General features: G+C 38.0%; 1 protein-coding gene across 2 annotated transcripts in view; it reads left to right on the top strand.

Moving 5' to 3' along the window:
• TES (testin LIM domain protein) overlaps positions 1 to 22,759 on the top strand; it is a 44,756-nt gene that overhangs the window by 16,276 nt on the left and 5,721 nt on the right. For both annotated transcript variants that reach the window (XM_036328916.1, XM_036328914.1), the window contains 5 exons: positions 3,370 to 3,455; positions 14,652 to 14,904; positions 16,016 to 16,351; positions 18,239 to 18,454; positions 18,828 to 18,986. In XM_036328916.1, coding sequence (XP_036184809.1) covers positions 3,370 to 3,455; positions 14,652 to 14,904; positions 16,016 to 16,351; positions 18,239 to 18,454; positions 18,828 to 18,986 — 1,050 coding nt within the window. The remainder of the gene's footprint in view (positions 1 to 3,369; positions 3,456 to 14,651; positions 14,905 to 16,015; positions 16,352 to 18,238; positions 18,455 to 18,827; positions 18,987 to 22,759) is intronic.

The raw sequence follows: 22,759 nt of genomic DNA, 5'->3' as shown, positions 1-22,759 counted from the left end.
TCTCCTACTGTTCCTGAGGGTGGCCCCTCTGAGGTGTGGGGAGCAGAGATGAGAGGGGCTCTTGTCCTCCCACACTCAGCCCAGTTGCCTGGGTTTTGGTAGCACTTCTCCCTTACAGTCTCATCCTGTCTGGGAATATCTTTTTCACTGTTAAACCTGGTAGCCCAAGACTTGGTACCAACTACTTGAGAACATTTATTTCTTCCTTGGGAAAAGGAAAAGGAAAGGGAGGAAACACCCACTCTGCCTGCTCAAGGCTAGCCCTGTCACCTCTCATATTTGAAGATGTCTTTTGCTTCTACCAGGACTTCTTCTGCCACAGGCCTTCCCATGTGGTATCCCCTCTGCCTTGAATGAACTTCTTCCTCCTCTTTGCTGACTTAGATTCTTCCCATTTTTAAGAAATCACAATTCAAGCATCACTTGTTCAAAAGAGCTGTCCCTACTTCCTGACAGATCCAAATCTTCCTTTGAAAGCTCTCTGAAAGTCTTCTTCCTTAGAGGCGTCGCAGGAGGCTTTGGAGGCTTGTAGTCCTTTTCCTTGAAACCAAAGTGAGCCAGGACATCATCTCTTCAGAAGACTGAAGGGCTCCTATTGGGCACTCTATAGAGGTCTACCCCTCAGCTCTGGAGCATGAGCCAGACATCCAGTTTTCGGTTAACCTGCTGTTGACTAACTGTGTGACCACGAGCGGGGTCACCTCCTCTGGATTTTAGCTTCCTGATCTCCTATATTAGGGAAAGCCTAGGCCTGTTCAGCAACAAAAATGTGTGGGGCACTTTAAAAGAGCAGATATTCATGGAATACTACCAGTTTTAATAATTCTAATAAAACTTTGACAACTATTTTAAGAAAATAAAAAGCAGTTAGGAAAGAAACAACTTGTTCTTTTCCAAGGCTGATTTTGTAGATCAGCAGTGAGTTACTTAGTATAAAATGTCTGCTATTTGAGGTTCTATTAGTGGTATTAGCTGACCTTATAAGTTTCATCCAGAAATAAAAAAATATAATGGTATTTTTTCAGTATGTTTGTAGTATTTTATTAAGCCCAGTGTTGCTCAGACCAGGGGATTCAGATTTAAAAACAGGCAAAAATTTGTTTAGTGCCCATTTCACTTAAAGGCAGAAGCACACTTAGTCTCAGTTATTTGTTTCAGGATTTGCACATACTTATACACACATGAGTTTGTATGTGTGTATGTAAGTTCTGTGTCATGAGGTAACATATATTTCTTACTGAGAATTATACATCAGAGAGTTTTAAAGTAGTTGATTTAAACGAGTTATGTGATTAAGCCTTTATAATGTAATCTTAATTTTCATTTAGGATCAGAGTTTAGCAGATGATGCATGGAACACAGTAGGAAGCAATTCCATACACCAGGTGAATTCAGGATTGTTAACTTTCCTTAATGGAAAACTAGAAAGGGCTTGAAAAAGAATACACCTTTGTAGATTAGCTATTCATTTTACTATGAGTATTGTGATGGAGAAAACACTTTAATTATCCTAATAAAAGGCTAATATGCAAATCAACTGAACAGTGGAACAACCTGTCGCTATGACATGCACTGACCACCTGGGAGCAGACGCTCAATGCAGGAGCTGCACCCTGGTGGTCAGTGTGCTCCCACAGGGGAGCACTGTTTATCCAGAAGCCAGGCTCACGGCTGGCGAGCACAGCGGCGGTGGCAGGAGCCGCTCCCACCTCCGCGGCAGCGCTAAGGATGTCCGACTGACGGCTTAGGCCCGCTCCCTCAGAGAGCGGGCCTAAGCCGTCAGTAGGACATCCCCCAAGGGCTCCTGGACTGCGACAGGGTGCAGGCCAGGCTGAGGGAACCCCTCTCCCCCAGGGGATGAATTTCATGCACCGGGCCTCTAGTGCATTTATAAAAGACCAGAAAACTCGAATTAGTCATCTCTGGCTTTTGCTTAGCCCGTTTTATTTCTGTATTGCAAACAATAATCATCTGTGATAAGGAAACGATTTGATTTCTCAAGAGAAAAAAAAAAGTGTATTCTAGTGTTTAAGTTAAATATACAATTTGGAGAATGATTATTCTTTTGAAAATTGATAATGTAGACGTGGCAAAGGTGATGAAGTTTAGTTAATGTTGGACAGCTTTTTTTCACCATTGGAAAGCATGTTTGAGATGGTCTTACTTAAAATAACCTGGGTTCTCCCAAGCAGCTGGGTGGACTAGCTGGTTTTGAATATGCCTTTAGTTATGGTAAGAGGATGTGGTATTTTTCTTCAGAAAAAAAGGAAGTGCTCTCTTTATGTGAAAAAAAAAATTATTAAACTTCAGGACATGGCTGGGCTGATCTTTCAAGGAACAAGTTATAATGTGATTTTGAATGCTTAGTGACAAACACAATTTGGTAGCATTACAAAATGGTGCCATTGAAAAAAATTTGTTGTGTGTCTGTCTTGAAATATTTCTCCAGGCACTAGGAGATAATGATTTTTTTCAGTAGTCACTAATGTGGTATTTAAAACACAAAATAAGCTATTTTTTTGGCCAATGTGCTGATACAAAGCTGGTTGATCTTTTTTACTATTATATCAATAGTTGGGTAAAAGAGCTTCCATTGCCTTCTTGTGTCCTTCCCTCATCTCCTCCTCCCCCATTCAGCACTCAGGTCATGTGTCAAGAAGTTCCTGAGAATTATTGTTTAATATGGTAAAGAAAAACATTCTTTTGTTATAATAAGGGCAATTGTAATTCCCCTACTCCCACCCTGGCATAAAAGCACATGCCTCAGAGTTAGCCAGACCTGGGCTTATTAACACTTTGATCTTAAACAAGTTCCATAACATCTCTGAATTTTAGTTGTTCATCTCTAAAATTGAGAATAATGTTGTCTACTTTATAAGCATTTTATGAGGGTATACATACTTATCTCAATTCCATGGCATCCAATATATGTTTGTTGTTGCTATTCTTATATTTATCATAATATAAGTAATATTTGTATTGTACTGCCTAAAATATTTTACACAAAATAGGTCATTTGGGGCCAAGCTTACTTTCTAAGCTCCCTGTACATATTGTATACAGGGCATGTAGTGGCCAAGATACCAATTCATGACTTTTTGCAAATTGCAATATTCTATATAATTTTATTCTGATGCTTTTCTTTTTTTGAAAAAAGCAATAAGAATACAAAGTATGTTATGTATGTACTTGGAGTCCCCATATACATACTTGGGTGTCATCATTGACTAAACAGTGTAATACTCATAAAAGATTTGTTTGAAAGTTTTTTAAACAGGAGCGGTAAGTGGAATTGAAAGTGGAATTTATTGAGTTTTTTAGATTTTTAAAATGTGTAATAATAAACCCACATTATTTTCTTTTTAACAGATGGGCTTAGGTCATGAGCAAGGATTTGGAGCCCCCTGTTTAAAATGCAAAGAAAAATGTGAAGGATTTGAACTGCACTTCTGGAGGTAATATTTTGAAAACTACAACCACATTAGGAATTTCTACTCTTTGGCAATGCTTTCTCAAACAGTGCAAATCTCTTACAAGTTCTGTTGCTTGGTTGCTAAGTTGCAGATCTGTTACATTCTTTTATAAGAAATAAAAAATAAAGCTAGTCTGCCTTCCTGTAAAGTTTGAGCTAATTGGGCCATAATTTAGAATTGTTTAATTTGTTTGCTGTCCTTCAGATTTCTTAGGAATCTAGAATACCGAGTATATCTCTTTGTGGTTTGTGGTAATCTCCCAGGACTGTTTATTAATTTAATGATTAGTCTCTTTATAATTATTGGTAACTTTGCACATCTTTGTCTGTATATTTGCAATAAACAATAAGTATGAATGATGGATTGGGCATTCTGGTCCAGATTATCAGGAAACTTGAATCTGGATTTCTTCAAAATTTTCCATTATAAATTTATTGCTGAGAAATTTTGAAGCACTGGAATTTATGAGAATAACAACAAAATGATAATTGATTGCCAGTGTCTTGATTTGAGTCAAGTGCCTATATATGGAGGACAAATATTAGTAGGTAAAAAATGTGAATTTTGTGTAGATCTTACCTTCATGTTTTAAAAGTAATGGTGTATATCATATAAAGCTAAAATTGTATTTAAAACCTGTTCTTATGAAGAACATGAATGGTGTTCATCAATGGTTGTCAAGACCATAATGGTAGTTTCTAAATCTGTTCAAAGCTAGAATTAGCACATTATTGTTAGAAGGAAAAAAATAATCAGAATACATCATTAGGATGTCAGCTGCCTGTTAGAATGAACCTCACTTGAGAACCACTCTGAACTGCCTATTTCCATAGGAAACTCTCTATAATAAAAGGCTGTGTACAGTGTAAGTTAAAAAAGAATGTAAAAAAAAAATACAACAAAAAACGATGGGATATTAGGTTCTTTTAAAGGCCAGCTTATTTAGCCCTGGCCAGTGTGGCTCAGCTGGTTGGTGCATCATCCTGTTCACTGAAAGGTTGCTGGTTCTGTTCCTAGCCAGGACACAAACCTAGGTTGGGTACATACAGGAGGCAACTGATCAATATTTCTCCTCTCTCTGTAAAAGAAAAAAAGAAAAAGAAAAAAGCTAGCTTTTAAGTTTTAGGAAACAAAAAGGCAGTTGTTTTAAATAGTGAAGACAACACAAACCTCAGCCCTCCCAGAAATGATCATATCATTTTTTTATTTGTAGGGAGCTAAATTTTTCCAGGGAGTTTTTTAATTACTACAAGGCTTTAATAGCTCATCTTTGTGCTACCTTTTCAAGGATAACTGTTAGGCAATATATCTGACATGTTTTAGAAAAGTAAAGTCACTAGACAGACACAAAATAGTTTTAATGGATTAGAATATTTCAGCCCCTAGTATGCTCACCATTCTCTGTTGTGCTCATAAGGGCTTTGTGGAGAGCTACACTGCCCTCTGCTGGGCATAAAGTTCTTACTTTGCAATCTTAAAATACTCTAGTTCTGCTATACGAGTACAGTTGCGAAAAATTGCTATGAGATTTTTAAAGCTCATTCCTAAATGATAACATATTTTCTGTAAACCAGAAGGTTAGTTTATAGTACTTTTTGTTTGCTCTATATTATTTTCCTATTTCAGGTCACAACCTGATATTTTGAGGTAAAAATATATCAGATAAGAGTAGATCCCTGTGGCATGAAAATTATTTTACAATTTTGTTTCCACACAGAATCACTTGTCTAGGTGTAGTCTTAGGCTATGTTAAGAGCCATGAAAGACTAGGGCTTTGGCATGACCCCCAATCTAGGTTGGGCCCATTCACATGGTACTAGTTCTGTCTTCTTCCTGGCAGGAGTCCAGATATATTTTTCTGAGAATTCTTGATAATTCTCTGACTTTTTCACCACAATTGGAAGGCTTTGAGGGTAGTGTCCTTGACCTACAGATCACCCACTTTTTCAGTAGTCTTTGAAGTAAAATATTATAGGCTGGTTGTCCCGAGTGTAACAAAGATTCCAGGTTGAGGCTAGGGCCACACAACTGCTGTGATTAAAGTGGGCATGGGGTCCCAGGAACCTGCCCACTTAGCCGCCTTCTCCATTTTTATGGTGACCCTTGACTTCTAGGACCCATGGGTTTCATGAGGCACAATGTGAATGTCAGAGCTAAATTATTCTCCACTTTATATCAGTCTGTCCTCCTACGCAGCCACAAGAGTGGTCCTTTGAAAATGGATACTATTTATACTTCCCAATACTTAAGAACCTTTGGTACCATCCCACTGAACTTGATCCTTTAGGTTAAGTCTTTGGCCTTTGATGTGAAGCCTCAGTGTCTGGCCTCAGCTTGCTTTCCTAGCCTTCTCTCCCACTCCCCCTCCAAGTACCTTGTGCTCCAACAGCTTGGATGGATGCTGCTACCTGAAATTTCTGTGCCTTGTTGCATGTTTCCTTTGCCTGGAAAGACCATGTATCTCACCACCAGGAAACACAAAATCCTTCCTATTCTTCATGCTTCAGCTCAAGCGCTACCTCTGACAAGTCCTCCTTGCCCCCAGTATCTGTCTGTCAGGCTTCAATAACAGATTATAACAGACTGTGTGGCTTAACAGGAATTTACTTCCTTATAATTCTGGAGGGACTACTAGCCTGTGTGCACATGGAAAGAGATCTCCCTTCCTCCCTCCCTCTCCCTCTTGTTATAAGGCCACCAGTCCTTTTAGATTAAAGCCCCACTCTTATAGCCTCATATAACTTTATCTCCTGAAAGTTTTATCTCCAAATGTAGTCACATCAGGGGTTAGGGCTTCAACATAAGATTTTTTGGTGGGAGGCACAGGAAAACAATACTTATTAATTAACACAACATCCGTTTATGCCTTAGGTCAGAAGTCTGGGCAAGCTTATCTGGATTCTCTGCTTAGGGCCTGAAAGGGTAAAATCTTGGCCGGCTTGGGCTCTTATTTGGAGACTCTGGGGAAACAGTCTGCTTCCAGACTCATTGCTGATGTTGGTAGAATTCATTTCCTTGAAATCATAGGCCAGGTCCCTGTTTTCTTGCTGGCTGTCAGCCAGAGGCTGCTCTCAGCTTTTAGAAGCCGCTCATATTCACACAGAGCACTTCCATCTTCAAAGCCGACAACAGTGCTTAGAATCCTTTCTGCACCTCATATCTCTCTGCCTTCCTCTTCTGTTCTCAGCCAGAGAAAACTCATCGCTTGTTAAGGGTTCATGTGATTAAATTAGGCAAATTTGGATAATTTCCCTTCTGCCATGTAAAGTTACATGATCATGAAAGTAACACCTGGGAGTAAAGGTGATAGGAACCATCTTAAAATTCTACTTATCACAACATTTTATGTACCTGGTTATACCTTTGAGATAAGTGGTAGTTTTCCCATTTTATATATGAGAAATCAAAGACTTAGGAAAGTCAAATAACCTACCAAAGACATGGTTTAAAGATGGCAGAGCTGGAGTTTGGATCCAAGCTTGCCAAAACCTTCCTTATCACCACCACCTTTCTACATCACAGAGCAGAAACTAGGCCCAGGCGTACACTGTCATGACCAGTGAACCTAAAACAGCACCAGGTGTCTTCTCTAAAGTGTGGTACTTTTGTGATATAGACATCTTAGTGGACATGGGGCCCTTTAACTATGAGCGCTCCCCTTCGTCAGTCTTCTTCAGTGCACCAGTGATTACAAGACTAGAGAATAGAAGATTCAGGATGCCTGACACTTACTGAATAAAAAGTACTACCTTCTGGGCACACTTTCAAGGAATATTTAGAGATAACAAATATTTATGAAATGTAAGACATAAACCCAAGATTTTAAGAAGTTTATAGCCAATTATTTTATATTGAAAGTATAGCAATATTATTGGAGCCATAGATCAGTTGAGAGAATGCCTGATTGGTGTGGAGCTGGCTGAAACTAAAAATTCCCCACCATAAATGGACTCATGCCTGTGTTGAATTCTATAACAGACGCCCACACTTAAGTCCATATATGTGTATCCCTGTTATAAAAGGGCATCTTCCAACCCTTTTAAAATTATGGTTTGTAGCAGTGCCTTGGCCATGCCTCTAAATCACTGTGAATACTGGCAACTTGTTAGAGCACTCCAGTTGCTACTACTTGCCTTGGGAAAATAATTTTTACAAATGGGGATATAAAAACATTTCTCTTTTCAGAGGATGAGGGATAGTTTGAATGCCTTTGGCTTGAAACTGTAAATCTATGTGTGTGTTTTTGAGGCAGTGTTTTTGGTAAATTTTGGTACTGTCTAGGATTTAATGAAAGAACTCTGAAGTTTTAATATAAAATTGTGAGTATGAAGTTTTGATTTGTCATGCATATTAATCTTTGTATGTGTGTGCATTAATGTACAAATTTTTAGTACAAATAATCCTCCTCTCCCAACACCTTAGAGTTTCCCAGTCTACCAGACTTCCTTTGCATTTTTTAAAAGTCATAAAAATGGCTGTTTTAAACTAAATTCTGACACTCCTCACCTCCTTTTCCGTCCTGTATAATTAACATCCCAGGGAGAGTTTGGGGAGAATTACTCTACAGAACAGTTTGGAAGATGTAGAGATTTGGCGATTGCACTTGAGTATGGGAATTGATTTATATGCTCCTGAAATAACTGCTAGCAATTAGTATAACTCGAATATAGTAAGCACAAAGTATTCTAAGTGTACATATATCATCAAAACTTATTTAGGACTCATCTGAGGAAAGATACTATACTAACTTACAAACATAGCCCCTACCACATAGGTACTGTGCTTACCCATGTCCTGTTTTTGTTTTCATTTTTCATAAAACCATTTTTTAAAAGTCCTTCATTTTCTTAAGAAGGATGGAATCTGGGTTACAGACTGAAATTAAATGAGATAAATGCTCCACTCATTCTCATGCCCCTTTTTGAATGCCAAGATAACAGTATCCTTTTCTTCCCCAATTCCTCAGTAAGGTTTTCCTTTTAATACTAGAGGCTCGGTGCAGGAAATTCATGCACTGGTGGGGGGGGTGGTGTACCTGCAGGAGAGGCTCCTGCCACCACCGCTGCGCTTGCCAGCCGTGAGCCCAGCTCAGGGTTTCTGGCTGAGCAGCGCTCCCCCTGTGGGAGTGCACTGACCACCAGGGGGCAGCTCCTGCATTGAGCATCTGCTCCCTGGTGGTCAGTGCGCCTCATAGTGACTGGTCATTCTGCTGTTCAGTCGATTTGCATATTAGCCTTTTATTATATAGGAAGTTTTTCAGATATTTTCCAAATGACTTTAAAAGTTCTTAAAACATATTTCTAAAAAATAAAATTTACTAATTTAAATATGGGAGGTTCAAATATAAAGTACTGCTGCAAAATATTTAAAACAATTATTTAAAACTAATTTAGTAAAGAGCACAGGTTTCCACAATGGATAGCTCTTAGTCCCTGGCCCACATTTTTTAGGTTTCTTTTTGCATAGTGTTTTGTAGCTGTCCCTTTTTATTGCATAATCAGTGTAAGTGATTGGAAGGTATGTAGTCATTCCAACTGTTCCAGTGATGACAACTCCAGCTGAAAGAGCCATTCCACCTTCTTAAGTCACATTCCTGCCAAGTGCTCTGTTAGTGCCAGTCACCTCGCAACCATGGAGCGAGGATGCAGATGAGCTTGTTATATATTTGTGACTTCAAAAAATTGTAATTAATCAATTATAGGTTTTTTCCCCACTCAGAAAACTGATAATTGAGCATATTATGACTTTTTTAGCTACTTCTTTTCCCTCATCCCTGTTGCTATTGGTGTACTGTTTTAACCTGATTTTTACTTGCTTAATTAAAGTATATTGGGTGGGTTAAGGGGTCAGTAGAGAAAACAGGTTTCCTCAAAATGTGAATCTTCCAATAACAGCCAAGATAAAAAGTAAGAAAAAGAGTACAGGTGGCTCTGATATCATCGGTTAATATGCATATATCACTTTCACAGTAAATATAATTTATTTATCCATGCTACAGTTCGTTACAGTTCATGCTTTAGAAATCAGCAGGCATTATTTCACTTACTCTTTTACTATTTATCTTGCAGTTTCTAAAAACCTAACTTCCCTTGGTTTGTGGTGCACATGTTATACAGCTATAGAAGCCTAGTAGTCACCACATATCCTTGTGACATTATTACTTCTTTAGTCAATCACTTGCTAATTATTAGGATGTATGCCATAATTCACAGCCACATATGGACCTCTTTATCTATATTCAGAACTAAATTCCCACCCCAATTCTTTCCCCTCAGAAAGGTGTGATTTTACACTTGATCCAAAAGCAGTGTGACAGTTTTATGCTTAATTATATTGTTTCTGTTAACCAAAAAACAAGAATGAAGACAACATCCTGTAGTAGAATAGTATGCTCCTTCCCACTAGATGGGAGTATGAGATAACCAGATGTAAGAGTCTTTAGTCAGAATATGCAAACTCTTCAGCAGATTCTTGCCAAATAAACATTTCTGACTACTGTGTGTTCAGGGAAAGTAGTTTGCCTCCCCACCCTTTATACTTCTCCATTGCTGTCTCTGTCTGTCTCTGCTTCAGTTTCTCACTTTCTGAAACTATACAGGTCAGATCTAATATCTTCCATTTGCAAAACTCACCTCAAGAAAACTCAGAACATAAAAATCTGTAATTGTTTAATAATTTATTTGGCAAAGAGATTCATTTCAGAGTTTTTGTTTGTTTCTTCTAATTTTCTCATGTAGAGAAGTCCAATTATCTATATTAACTTTAAATCCAGAAAACTTACTAAATTCTTATTGATGCGAATGCATTGCATTTTATATGATTAGTCATAGCATCTATGAATAACAGTAGTTTAGTTTCTTTTTAATGATTCCTTATAACTTCTATTTCTTCAGTGTTTCTTGTTTGCTCTGATTAATACCCACAGGGCAATATGAATGAAGTAGTGATAGCAAGGTTGTTTTCTTGCTTTAGGTCCTAAAATGAATGTACTAAGTATGATGTATGCTGAGGTTTTTTTGGTTGTTGTTTTTCCCAGAAACCCTTTTTAAAATTATTTCAAGTTCTCTACAATAGCTAGAATTAATAAACAAAATGTAATCAGAAAAGATGTTGGAATATGTTATTGAAGGATTTTTCTGCATTTAGAGAGAAGGAAACATTTACTTTATTAGTTTCTGCTATTATCTTTATTTCCCTTCCTTCTAATTTAGGCTTACTTTTCATTTTTCTAACTTCTTGAAAGGAACACTTAGCTTATTAATCTTTTATTTCTAATTTGAGCATTTCAGCTATTTATTTCCCTTTAAGTATCCCTTTAGGTGTGTTCTACAAGTTTCAAGAAGTAAGTTTTGTTTTCTTTTTTTTAAAAAAAATATTTTTGTTTTAATTTCTATTGTGATTGTTTCAATACTGAGTTTTTTAGTATTTTTTGTTGTTGTTTTTTGTAAGAAGTATTTTCTAGTTGTTTTGTTGTTGATGATTTTTACCATAATTGCATTCTGTTTGGATACTGTGGTTGATGATCAGTCCTTGGCATTTCTTGAGACTTGCTCTATGTTCAGTTTTTCCCAGTATTTTAAGTGCCTGGAAAAGATTGTGTATTCTCCAGTCACTGTTCTATGGTATTTTTTATGTGTCTTTTAGATAAAGCTTATTAATTGTCTGATTCAAATCTTTATTTCTAATTTTGTTAGTTTCCCTGTAATGATGGGTTTGTCTATTTGTTTCTTATAGAGTTCTTTATTTTCACATATATTTTGTAGGTAGGTTATTAGGTTATTATTAAGTTTAGAAGGTTACATCATAGAGGTGTTTTTAAACTTTTGTCACTGTGTAATGACTTAATACTCATTAAAGGAAAAAACAGCCCTGGCTGGTGTCCCTCAGTTGGTTGGGCATCGTCCCATGCACTGAAAGGTTACCAGTTTGATTCCAGGTCAGGGCAGGTGCTTGGGTTGTGGGCTTCACACGCTCTAGGGGGCTCGCTGCAGGCAACCAATTGATATTTCTCTCTCAACTCTCACATCAATCTCTCCCTTCCTGTTGCTCTAAAAGTCAATTTTAAAAATCTTTAAAAGGAAAAAGCATTAAAGTCCAATTTGTATGATATTAATAGAGGTATCGAACTTAATTTTGCTGGTATTTGTTGGTACTATCTTTTTGGATCTTTATACTTTCATCCCTTCTCACTTTTTAAGTTTTAACTGTCTTTTACACTAGCATATAGTTGGATTTTGTTGTATTATCCAATGAAAGCCATTGGCTTTTAACTATAGAATTAAGTCCATTTATTGTGACTTTTGATATATTTGGATTATATCAGCCATCTTAATTATTGCTTTCTACAAGTCCTAATCTGTTTCTTTTTTCTTATTGCTTTCTGCTTGACTAATTGTATTTATAATTTCATTAGGGGCCCAGTGCACGGATTCGTGCACCTTGAAAGGAACTGCGGGCCACGGTGGACACAGGGGTGGGTCTTGGCCCATCCTACACGCCCCCACCCCTCCCCTCCTGCCACGGCCCCCCGGTCTTCTGTCTGCCAGCAGCTCTGCTCCCGCCAATGCTCCCGTGCGCTGACGGTGCCGGCCCCACTCGCACCCGCTGATGGCACAGAGCTACTGGGGCCAGCAGCAGGTGTGAGTGGTGGCTGCTGCCCCGATAACCCCTCAGGAGCAAGGGGAGGTGCAGAAGCCCTCGGGGTGATCAGGGCGGACAGATGCTGCTTGCACCCACCGACGGCGCTGAGTGATCAGGACTGGCCCAAGGTGCCAGCAGTGGGTGCGAGCGGGGCTGGCGCCGGCAGCAGGTGCGAGCACTGGGCGGGCTGCAGCATGTGGGAGCAAAGATTTTTCAGTAATCAGCAGAGGCTTGCCCCGATGATAGCAACCAGCACTCCGCCTTGGTCTGGCACCCCTGCTCACCTGCTCCACCATCCTGCCCGCCATGTTCCGTGCTCTGCTGCCTATGCCTGCCATGTTGCGCATGCGCCCCCTGGTGGTCAGTGCATGTCATAGTGACTGGTTGTTCGGTGGTTCTGCTGTTCGGTCTATTTGCATATTAGGGTTTTATATATAGAGATTCCATTTTCTCTGTTAGTTTAGAGACTATATGCAATACTTCTTTCTTTAGTTATCTAGATATTTTAACATGCATACTTAACATCTAATGTTAATTTATATCTTCAATATTTTCCTGACAGTGTAAGGATATTAGAATGTTTCTTAAAACTCTCAGATGCCCCCTGATTAACATGCTATTGTTGCCTTGGAGTTTGGTTTGTTTTTAACACCACAGTCTCTATTTCCAGTTTCCTCTCACATTTTCTAGATCTGCTCTTCAGCCAGATTCTTTCCTGAGTCCTCACCTTTTTCCTCCACTCCTCCCCTGGGAAGTGAAGGTGACCTATTCAACTCACGATGCATATTCATCATTCCCTGGCTCTTGAGTTTACATATTTTACCAGGCCACAGTTTTTAACACTAGATCTATATATCCTATAATGTACTTGAGATCTTTACCCAGTCTCTTTACCCAATATTTGAATAGATATTTCAAAATTAACAGTAATTCATTTGTGGAGTCCTTCCATCAACCTTTTCTCCTCATACCTCAGATCTGTTTGTTTGCATTTATTTTCTTAATAAATTATATTTGTTCTACAAACTTACTCATTCCAGAAACCTGTATTCATTTTGTGACCTCGTCCTTTTTTGACAAGCCAGGACTTCCCTTCACCATCACTATATCCAAATCAACCACAATGTGTAGTCAGGTTTACATTCAAGGAGATCTTAAATTTGTCCTTTGATTTGTTCTTTGAAACCATTGACATGTTAATTGGCCTCCCTACTTCCAATTATGTGTATCCCTCATCTTCTCTCCACAGGGCAGATATTACAATTTTTTAAATGATAGTTCTAATCATGTAATTCTGTAACCTAAAAGCCTATAGTGCCTCCTGAATGCTCTTACAATGAAGGCCAGATTCCTAAAGGTGTCCTACAAGTCCCTGCGTAATCCCATGGCCACCTCCCATTCTTGACACTGCGCATTTCTTACTTCACTACCAGCCTTCTCTGGTCATGGAGCCTAAGGGAACAGTCTCTTCCTAATTTAGGACCACCGCCAATATACTTTCTACCCAGAATGTTTGAAGGATTTTCTTCTCCTTCCTTTTCCCCTTCCTAAATATGCACACACATACTCAATTCACACCTATATTTTCCTCATACTTCAGATCTCAACCTAAATGTCACTTTCTTATTGAGCAATGTTCTTAAACTTCTTTCTTCATCATTTCCAACTCAAAATTATGTCCTCTCAAGGTGCCCTGTACTTTCTTTCCTATCACAAATGCAATTATAGGTGTGTGTGTGTGTGTGTGTGTGTGTTTATGTCTGTCTCCCCATCAGGTGGGAAGTTCTAGAATGTCAGAGACTGGACCTATTTTTGTCACCATTATGTCCTACTATCAAGTACATTGCTTGGTATATAGACACTCATATATGTTGCATGAATGAATGAGTAATTATGAACTAGACCATATTGGGGGAGCTGGCAGTGTAAGAAGAGCAGAAACTTTCATTTATCTCTTTATATACATAATGGAGCACATGGTAGGAGATCACTAAGTGTTTGAAGAAATAAAAGAAGAGGGCAGAGAAAGGAGGAAAGAAATGGGAAAGGAAATTGGTCAGAAAAGATAAACCCAAATCTAGAGTTTTAGTCCTTGATGAGAAAAGTTATATCAATCTCTCTATCTCTCATTTTAAAGAAAAACTTGAGTAATGGCTATAAAATGTGATTATTTAAAAAAAGAAAAGAAACTTCTTGCTTTGATACTTTTCTGCTGGATTTATTTATTTATTTATTACTTATTTATGAGAATGAAGAATACCAAGTGATGTTACTCTCAGAATGGCCCCTTGAGCATGTATTTTAAAATAAAAAACTAACTTTTTTAAGGTCTTGTAAAGTGAGGGTACATTTTTATGTTTTCTTACTTAAATTTATGGATAACTACTTAGTATTTCTCTGACAAAAAAAAAAAGATTTTCCCTTGAGTGCTATAAAATGGAATATATGTAAAAGTATTTTGTGAGTTATAAATGTATGCACATAATTATAATTGATTTTGTAGAATTAATCATTGCCTACTTTTTTCCAAAATCATAGAAAAATATGTCGTAACTGCAAGTGTGGTGAAGAAGAACATGACGTCCTACTGAGCCATGAAGAGGACCGAAAAGTGGGGAAGCTTTTTGAAGACACCAAGTACACCACCCTGATTGCAAAGCTAAAATCAGATGGAATTCCCATGTATAAACGCAATGTGATGATACTGACCAATCCAGTTGCTGCCAAGAAGAATGTCTCCATCAATACAGTTACCTACGAGTGGGCTCCTCCTGTTCAGAATCAGGCATTGGTAAATAAGCGGGTGTGCGGGACGAGGAATCTTTATTAAGCTTCGCCAACTGCTTATTTAGGGCAGTTCCTTTAGTGACCTAATCAACTTCAGGTCTGTTATTTTCCTAGGGTCCCATTGCTTTGACTTTCAACTCTTATTATAGTCTTTTGAAAGTAGGATTAGATACCTCATAGCATTTTTCTATCAAATACATTAACCTCTGAGGGAATGGTTTGATATTATGAATAGTTTAGATGAAAAAGAAAACAGATATTTTTCAAATCTAGTGACTCTTGTAGCTTACTTTTGAGAATATTCCTCTTATGATGGTAAATAATATCTTAGGAATAAAATTTCTGTCATTATTTAGAACTCCAAACATATTCAACACTATATTTTACTATGTAAGGCAAAAAAATGTGTTTTGTATAATGCTCCTGTTTTAACCAGATGAGACACTTGGAAGTCTTTTAAGAACATGAGTTAAGTCATTAGAGTGAATCTTACGGTGATATTTTTTATAATGAAAATGCTGCTGATCCATAGGCCATTCTATACATGCTGCCTAAAAATCTGTGTTCTCTTACAGTTGTACATTTTTATATTTTGCACAAGTAAACATTAGTAACCCAAATCTTTTCATAAATTGAAAAAATAATAATTTTTTTAAAAAGATATATTTTTTTTATTGATTTCAGAGAGGAAGGGAGAGGGATAGAGAGATAGAAAATCAGTGTTGAGAATCATTGATCAGCTGCCTCCTGCACTGCCCCCCACGGGGGATTGAGCCTGCCACCCGGGCCTGTGCCCTTGACTAGAATCAAACCCAGGACCCTTCAGTCCACAGACCGACACTCTATCCACTGAGCCAAACCAGCTAGGGAAAAAATCTTAATTTTTTTGAAGAAAGATGTGTTAATTTTTATTGAATTAAATCTATTAGGTATATCACTTTTCAATATGCTAATATCTCAAGATACTTATATGGTGAAGAGAATTTGTTGTTAATACTATGGTAGATAAAACCAACTTCTGTTAAGTAACTTGCTTCTGATGTGTCTATAAAATAATATTGCCATCCTAATTGCCAAGTCATCTCCTAGTTAACACTGGTCTCCTTGTGGCTCAGGCCAGGCAGTACATGCAGATGCTGCCCAAGGAGAAGCAGCCAGTGGCGGGCTCGGAGGGGGCGCAGTACCGGAAGAAGCAGCTGGCAAAGCAGCTCCCTGCACACGACCAGGACCCTTCAAAGTGCCATGAGTTGTCTCCCAAAGAGGTAAAGGAGATGGAGCAGTTTGTGAAGAAATACAAGAGCGAGGCTCTGGGAGTAGGAGATGTCAAACTTCCCCGTGAGATGAATGCTCAAGACTCCGACAGAATGTGCATCCCTGGCGGAGACAGAAGCACCGTGGCATCAGTGGGGACCATGAAGGACACATCGGCAGAACACAGAAGAACTCAGTATGTGAGTACAGTGGTCACACATTGGTCCAGTTGGTGTAATTTAGAGGTTCTTACCCTTTCTTTGAACCTTTTTGGAGACCACTCTTCTGTTTCCAAAAGGGTGTATGTGAGGGAAATAAATTGAATTAAAATTCAGTTTATGCTGATTTTAAAGAATCGTCATGTTTGAAACCTGTATATAGAGCAGTGGTTCCCAACCTTTTTAGGCCATGCCCCACCTAAGCATCTCCAAAATCCTGATGCTCCTCTCCCCCCCACTGTGACATATAATTCTTTTTATTCAAAAAGTGAACTGCTATTCAGATGGAGGAAGCCTAAAAGACCATTAACTTGGTTTAAACAAGCTTCCAAAGAATATGGCATCCATGAAAGAGAAAAATAAAAGAATGAAAGGACAGTTGTACTGAGAAAGATATCACTAAGAAATTGTTAAAAAATAATAATATGAAGTGATATGAAAAAATAGCAAATAGTTTCAAAACACATAATAGAGAACTGAAATGCATAAATATGTCACAGTATATATTTATATACATTATATAAGGTCCCTAGAACCATAAGAAAGAAAAAAAAATTCACTGTTAATCACTCATTCACAAATTGCCCTCCTTAAAAATCAAATTGACCCCCTGTTGGGCGTGTGCCCCACTTTGGGAACCACTGGTCTGGAGCCAAGTTTTCTGACTACTTATTGCCAAGGATAATTGTGAGTTTTAGTAAACACAGTAGTTAGCTTTGGTATCAAGCTGGAATAGCATACTAATCTAGAATCTATTTCTAAACATAATTTTGGTGTTAATTATCTATTCCCATAAATAAGAGTAATATGTGATTAGATTAATTCAGTTTTGCTTGGAACATTGCACCTAAAATTCAGACTTAAATTTATGTGGATATATATTCATCACAGTTTTTAAAATCTCTCCTAAAGAGGGAAATTGAAGTCTTTTTTTATGGCTTGGAGAAAATTGTGATACAGATGTACAAAAAACTTTTTTTAAAATTTAAATTCTTTATTGTTGAAAGTATTATATTTGTCTCTTTTTTCCCCCCATTGACCTCTCCCTGGCTGCTTCCACCCCCCAGCACATGCTCTCACCCCCCTACTGTCTTGTGTTCATTAGTTATGCATGCATACAAGTCCTTTGGTTGATCTCCCTGGCTGCTCGCACCCCTCTTCCCCCTTCCCTTGCCCTCCCTCTGAGGTTTGATGGCCTGTTCGATGTGTCTATGTCTCTGGATCTATTTTTGTTCATCAGTTTACCTTGTTCATTATATTCCACATATGAGTGAGATCATGTGATACTTATCCTTCTCTGACTGGCTTATTTTGCTTAGCGTAATGCTCTCCAGGTTCATCCGAGAACTAAACGTAATATATTTCTCATAGATTCTGTTAGCACCTCAACAAATAAGACTTAGTTTTATAAAAAGAAATTCTTTTTAAAAAGTACTAATAAGCTCTAAGGTAATAGTTTTTTAGAGACCCACTCAAAATTTAGGTGAAAATGTTCTTTTTTGCTCATTTCTCCCACCTCCAACAGCCCCCTGCAGGGTGGAGGGGCACGGGTGGAGGTGAAAGAGGGCATAGAGGGGATAAATGGTGATGGAAAAATGAAATAAAGTTAGGTGAAAATTACTCTTAGCCTTTTTCCATAAGTGCTTTAATTCAGGAAACAATACTCTGTTACACATAGAGTGCAAGAATTAGGTTTGAACAGCCTTGAGAAAGTCAAGGATTGTTTCACCTTATTGTCTACATGAACAAACTCTAATTTCAGTAGAAATTATTTCTCTTAAAAGTGGTTTCTCTGAATTTTTACTAAAGCTGATGATGAGATATGCCAATTGTATGATGACTAGATTGTTTGGATGGGTTCCCTTTCAGTCCTGCTACTGCTGCAAACTGAGCATGAAGGAAGGTGACCCAGCCATCTATGCTGAAAGGGCTGGTTACGATAAGCTGTGGCACCCAGCTTGCTTTGTGTGCAGTACCTGCCGGGAACTCCTGGTCGACATGATTTATTTCTGGAAGAACGGGAAGCTGTACTGTGGCAGACACTACTGCGACAGTGAGAAGCCCCGATGTGCTGGCTGTGATGAGGTAAGTTCTCTGGGCCACTTGCATGCAGGCTCATTTCTGTTTCCCCATATGGTCCCCTTGCCATCCGGAGGCTCCCCTTGGTGAGAAGGCAGCATAACTTAGCCAAGCATCAGTTGCTTTATTTACGTCCAAAAAAGTTGAATGAAAAACTTTAATTTCAATCATTCTGTATGCTGTGTTCATTGTGTTGACTAAGGAAAGATTGTCCAGAAATGCAAAAAATTGATTTGGACTAAACTAACTAATGACCTAAGTTCAAGTTTTAGGTTATTTTCAGACAAGAAAGTAAGTTGATGTACTTGTTGTCTAAAGAGCCTAGCTTTGTTATTGTAGCAAAAATCCACGCTTCATCTTATTTTTATTCTCTTCCCAGCTGATCTTTAGCAATGAGTATACCCAGGCAGAAAACCAGAACTGGCATCTGAAACACTTCTGCTGCTTTGACTGTGACAACATCCTCGCTGGGGAAATCTACGTGATGGTCAGCGACAAGCCCGTGTGCAAGCCTTGCTACGTGAAGAACCACGCTGTGGTGAGGAGCATTCTGGGGATACTGCTGTATCACTGGACTTTATGCCTTTATTTAAGCCTCTTAGAAGTGAGAAACAGAAAGTACTACTTTCAAATACGAAACGTAATTCCTGCCTCGGGTGTTAAAATCCAGATAATGCAAAAGCGATACATGTGTTCACTGTTGGCCACCGCAAGATTTCTAGCTGTGCATCCTAAATGCTACTTGATAATCAAATCCCCATTTTAAAAAAAGTTTCTTAATGAGAATGAGATTAATTGATTCTGATCATGCAGATCGGATTCTATTTAAATTAAGAGTTCTAGGCGCTGTTCATATTCTTTAGATCTCTTTTAGTACTTATGGTTTCTGTTCATGTTATTAGACCATCCACCAGAGCTTTGTTTTTGCTGTTTGGAGCCTGTACAGTGCCTTTTTTTAAATTTATTTAAAATATGTTTTTATGGGGTTTTTTTTTAGAGATAGAGGGAGAAGGATAGAGAGATAGAAACATCGATGAGAGGAAGACATCAGTTAGCTGCCTCCTGCACATCCCCTACTAGGGATTGAGCCTGAAACCCAGGCATGTACCCAGACCGGGAATAGAACCGGAGACCTCTTGGTTCATGGGTTGATGCTCAACCACTGAACCATACCAGCCTGTCATTGCCTCTTTTTTAAATGCTCATGGAATTAATTTAGTATAACAAAATTTGACCTGTAATTCTTGGTTTGAATTTGGTAAATCTAAATGATTTAATATGTACTATTGGGTTGCACTAAATAAATCTAAATGATTTATTTGCTCAGACCAAACACTCAAGTATTTAATGTGAGAGTGTTTTTTGTTTGTTTTTTTCTTGGATCTACCCTACTTACACAGAGCTGCTATTGCATGATGGTCAAGAGATAATTGAGTAAATAAAAGGTTGACCACATATGGTAAATAAGCCAGGGGATATGAAAAGAATAGACATTTTTTTATATGCAGAAAAATACATCCTAGTTAAAGATTACCCTGAGCTATCAAGTAGAGGAGTCTCCTCACTAAGAAATAAAATGACATATTTATATAGTTCTAGGAGTGTGATACTATGAAAATAAGGTAACAAATTTTGGTGTCAGTGCCAATTTCCAACCCTTATCCATTGTCCTCAGATATAATTTTTTTTTTTTTATCAACTTTGCCTCATCAACATATCTCAGAACCTCACATTTACAGCTACTCTACTTCAGACCTTTATTTTTTGTTATTTGATTATTGCAGTGGCCTCAAATTTGGTTTCCCCACATTCACTCTTGATCTTATTCAAAGCCACCTTCCATAACGATGGAAGGGAATCTTTCAAAATGCAGATCTGTTCCTTAAGCATTTGCTTAATCGATGCGCCAGTCTCTTCTTGCCTATGTAGCTGCTTCCACTAGTTCTCCAACCCAAATCATACATTTCCACAAGCTACCAGCATTTTCTAGTTCATACACTGTTCTTTGTCTTCTGCTCACACTTATTCTTTGTCTGATATATCCTCCTATTCCTGTTTTACCGGACTATGCCAGCACTTTCCTCCAGACTCAGTTTAGGTTTAACATTTTTCAGAACACCTTTCCTAATTCCCTACACCAAGTCCCACCCCTTTCTCTCTGACTAGGCTGGCTACCCCTCCGTTCCCCTGGGTCCCTGTGTGTGCTTACGCACATGCGTGTGATTGTTAATGTAACTCATCTGTCTCCTCCACTAGACTATAAGTAGCTGGAACATAGAGCTTGCCTTTTCATTTTCATATCCTCATTTTCTGAACCTAGGAAACTTTTGAGTAATTGACTTCCGCTCTGAGATTTATCATTTGTTTTGAGGTCAACATGGACCCTCCTTATACCTGGGGAAAAGATGTTGAACCACCATGTGGCCTGATACATAATCTAGCCAAGAAGTCCTGTTTTTCTGAATAGAGTTGCAAGTTTCTCTACAGAAGAGGAATATCATAATGTGTATTTTATTGTAGGGTGAGTGACCTTGGTCTCCAGGACTATAATGCAAACTCCACAAGGGCAGGGATTTTTGTCTGCCCTGTTTTCTGTTCTATTTCCAACACTAGAACAATACAGTAGATAATAAATACTTGTTGAATGACGCTTTAAATAGATGGAGCTGCTTTAACTGTTACAAGCTTCTCTTCATTGCATTTTATCAATTCAGTGGAGGATTATAATCACAGATATGATTTTTTAAAAAGAGATACTCTCTAAATTATTTCACTTTATAATATGATATGATTTTAAAAGTTTTCTTTTATGTAAGATATACTATGGTCCTTTCCCTAATATCAAAATGAACATATCACCACCTAAACAGATTCCAGCTGGTGGCAAAGAAAGTATGCAACATGCTAAATGATGTAAAATTTTGAAGAAGGTTATTCAGTTTAGGGGATTGATCTACTTAGATCCTTTAATTTTCTTTTTATATAAAAGGAGAGAGATACAACTTATGTTTAATCTAAAGACAAGAACTCAACTCAAAACAAGGCATTTCTGAGGAAAAAACCTAACCTAGAAGGAGGATAATGGGAAATGCACTGAGCTTGTCTCTGTCTCTGGAATTCCAATATCAAAGGGCCTTTCCAGAACTCACATCTACAACATCTCACAGGGCCCTGCTGCCAGAGCGCTCCTTACAGCAATTTGCATTCGCTAGTTCACATTGTGTACACGAATAAAATAAAAAAAGTAGGAGGGCTTGAAGGAAATAAGAGCTCTGAAATATTTGAGGTTTTTGAACACAGGAAGCACATCATCTCCCTGCTGGGTTGTGTAGTTCCAAACCCTCAGTGAGGGCTGGGCTGCTTCCAGGTTTATGAAGAACCAGGGGTCAGTATGTTTCACCTAGTATTATGTGTCAGACCTTGGGATGAACGGCAATCAAGTTATTAATAAAACTAAATTTTATGAAAACATAAACCTTAAATTTAGTGTGTTCATTAGTTATGTTTTAACCTAAATAATTAATTTTATGTATAGTTTGAACAGTAGTTATCTCTCATAAATTAAAGATAATAGGGTGTGTTTTAAAAGATTATAAAAAGATCCACAAATATAGGCTTAGATAAAGAAGATGGTTCATGGTCTAAAAGCAAGGGAATAAAAAATTGAGTGTGAAGTCCTTCTGTTTTACATAAATAAGTTAAAAAATATTGAAAAGTTAATATAAAATATAGAAAACTACAAAGGAGAACATTCAAAATGAATTATAAATCTATAAACGAATATATAAAAAGCAATTGCTTGCATGGTGCCGCTAAAAATAGGAGGGCATTTGTAATTAAAACACTCATTTTTATTATACTCAGGAATTCTGTATTGATTATGCAAAGAGATTCTCTCCCTTGCTTCTCAGGGAAGACTGGGTAGACTGTGTGTGAATTAAACAGCTACAGTTTCTGTAATTAAAGGTCATGGAGCTGTAAAAATTATGGAAAGTATACTGCCAACCTGAATTGGGTATTTGTAACAGGGTCTCACTTCACACCCTAACCAGTTTGCCTGCTGAGGAGCAGCCACGTTCTGAGGTCTAGTCAAGTAAGGAGGCTCAGGCTGGATGACCCTCCTCAAATCCACCCACCCCTCACGTTCCACGCTGCCCCCTTGTGTTCAGCACACGTCATAGCAAGCAGTTGAACTCCCAGTCTCCCTGTCGAACTCCTGAGGGGACACTTTGCATATTAGCCATATATATATATATATATATATATATATATAGACATACATATATATATATATATATATATATATATATA

This window comes from Myotis myotis, unplaced genomic scaffold (genome assembly GCF_014108235.1).
Source record: "Myotis myotis isolate mMyoMyo1 unplaced genomic scaffold, mMyoMyo1.p scaffold_m19_p_11, whole genome shotgun sequence".
Lineage (NCBI taxonomy): Eukaryota > Metazoa > Chordata > Mammalia > Chiroptera > Vespertilionidae > Myotis > Myotis myotis.
Note: the sequence above shows the minus strand (reverse complement) of the source record. Positions and strands in the feature narration are given on the sequence as shown.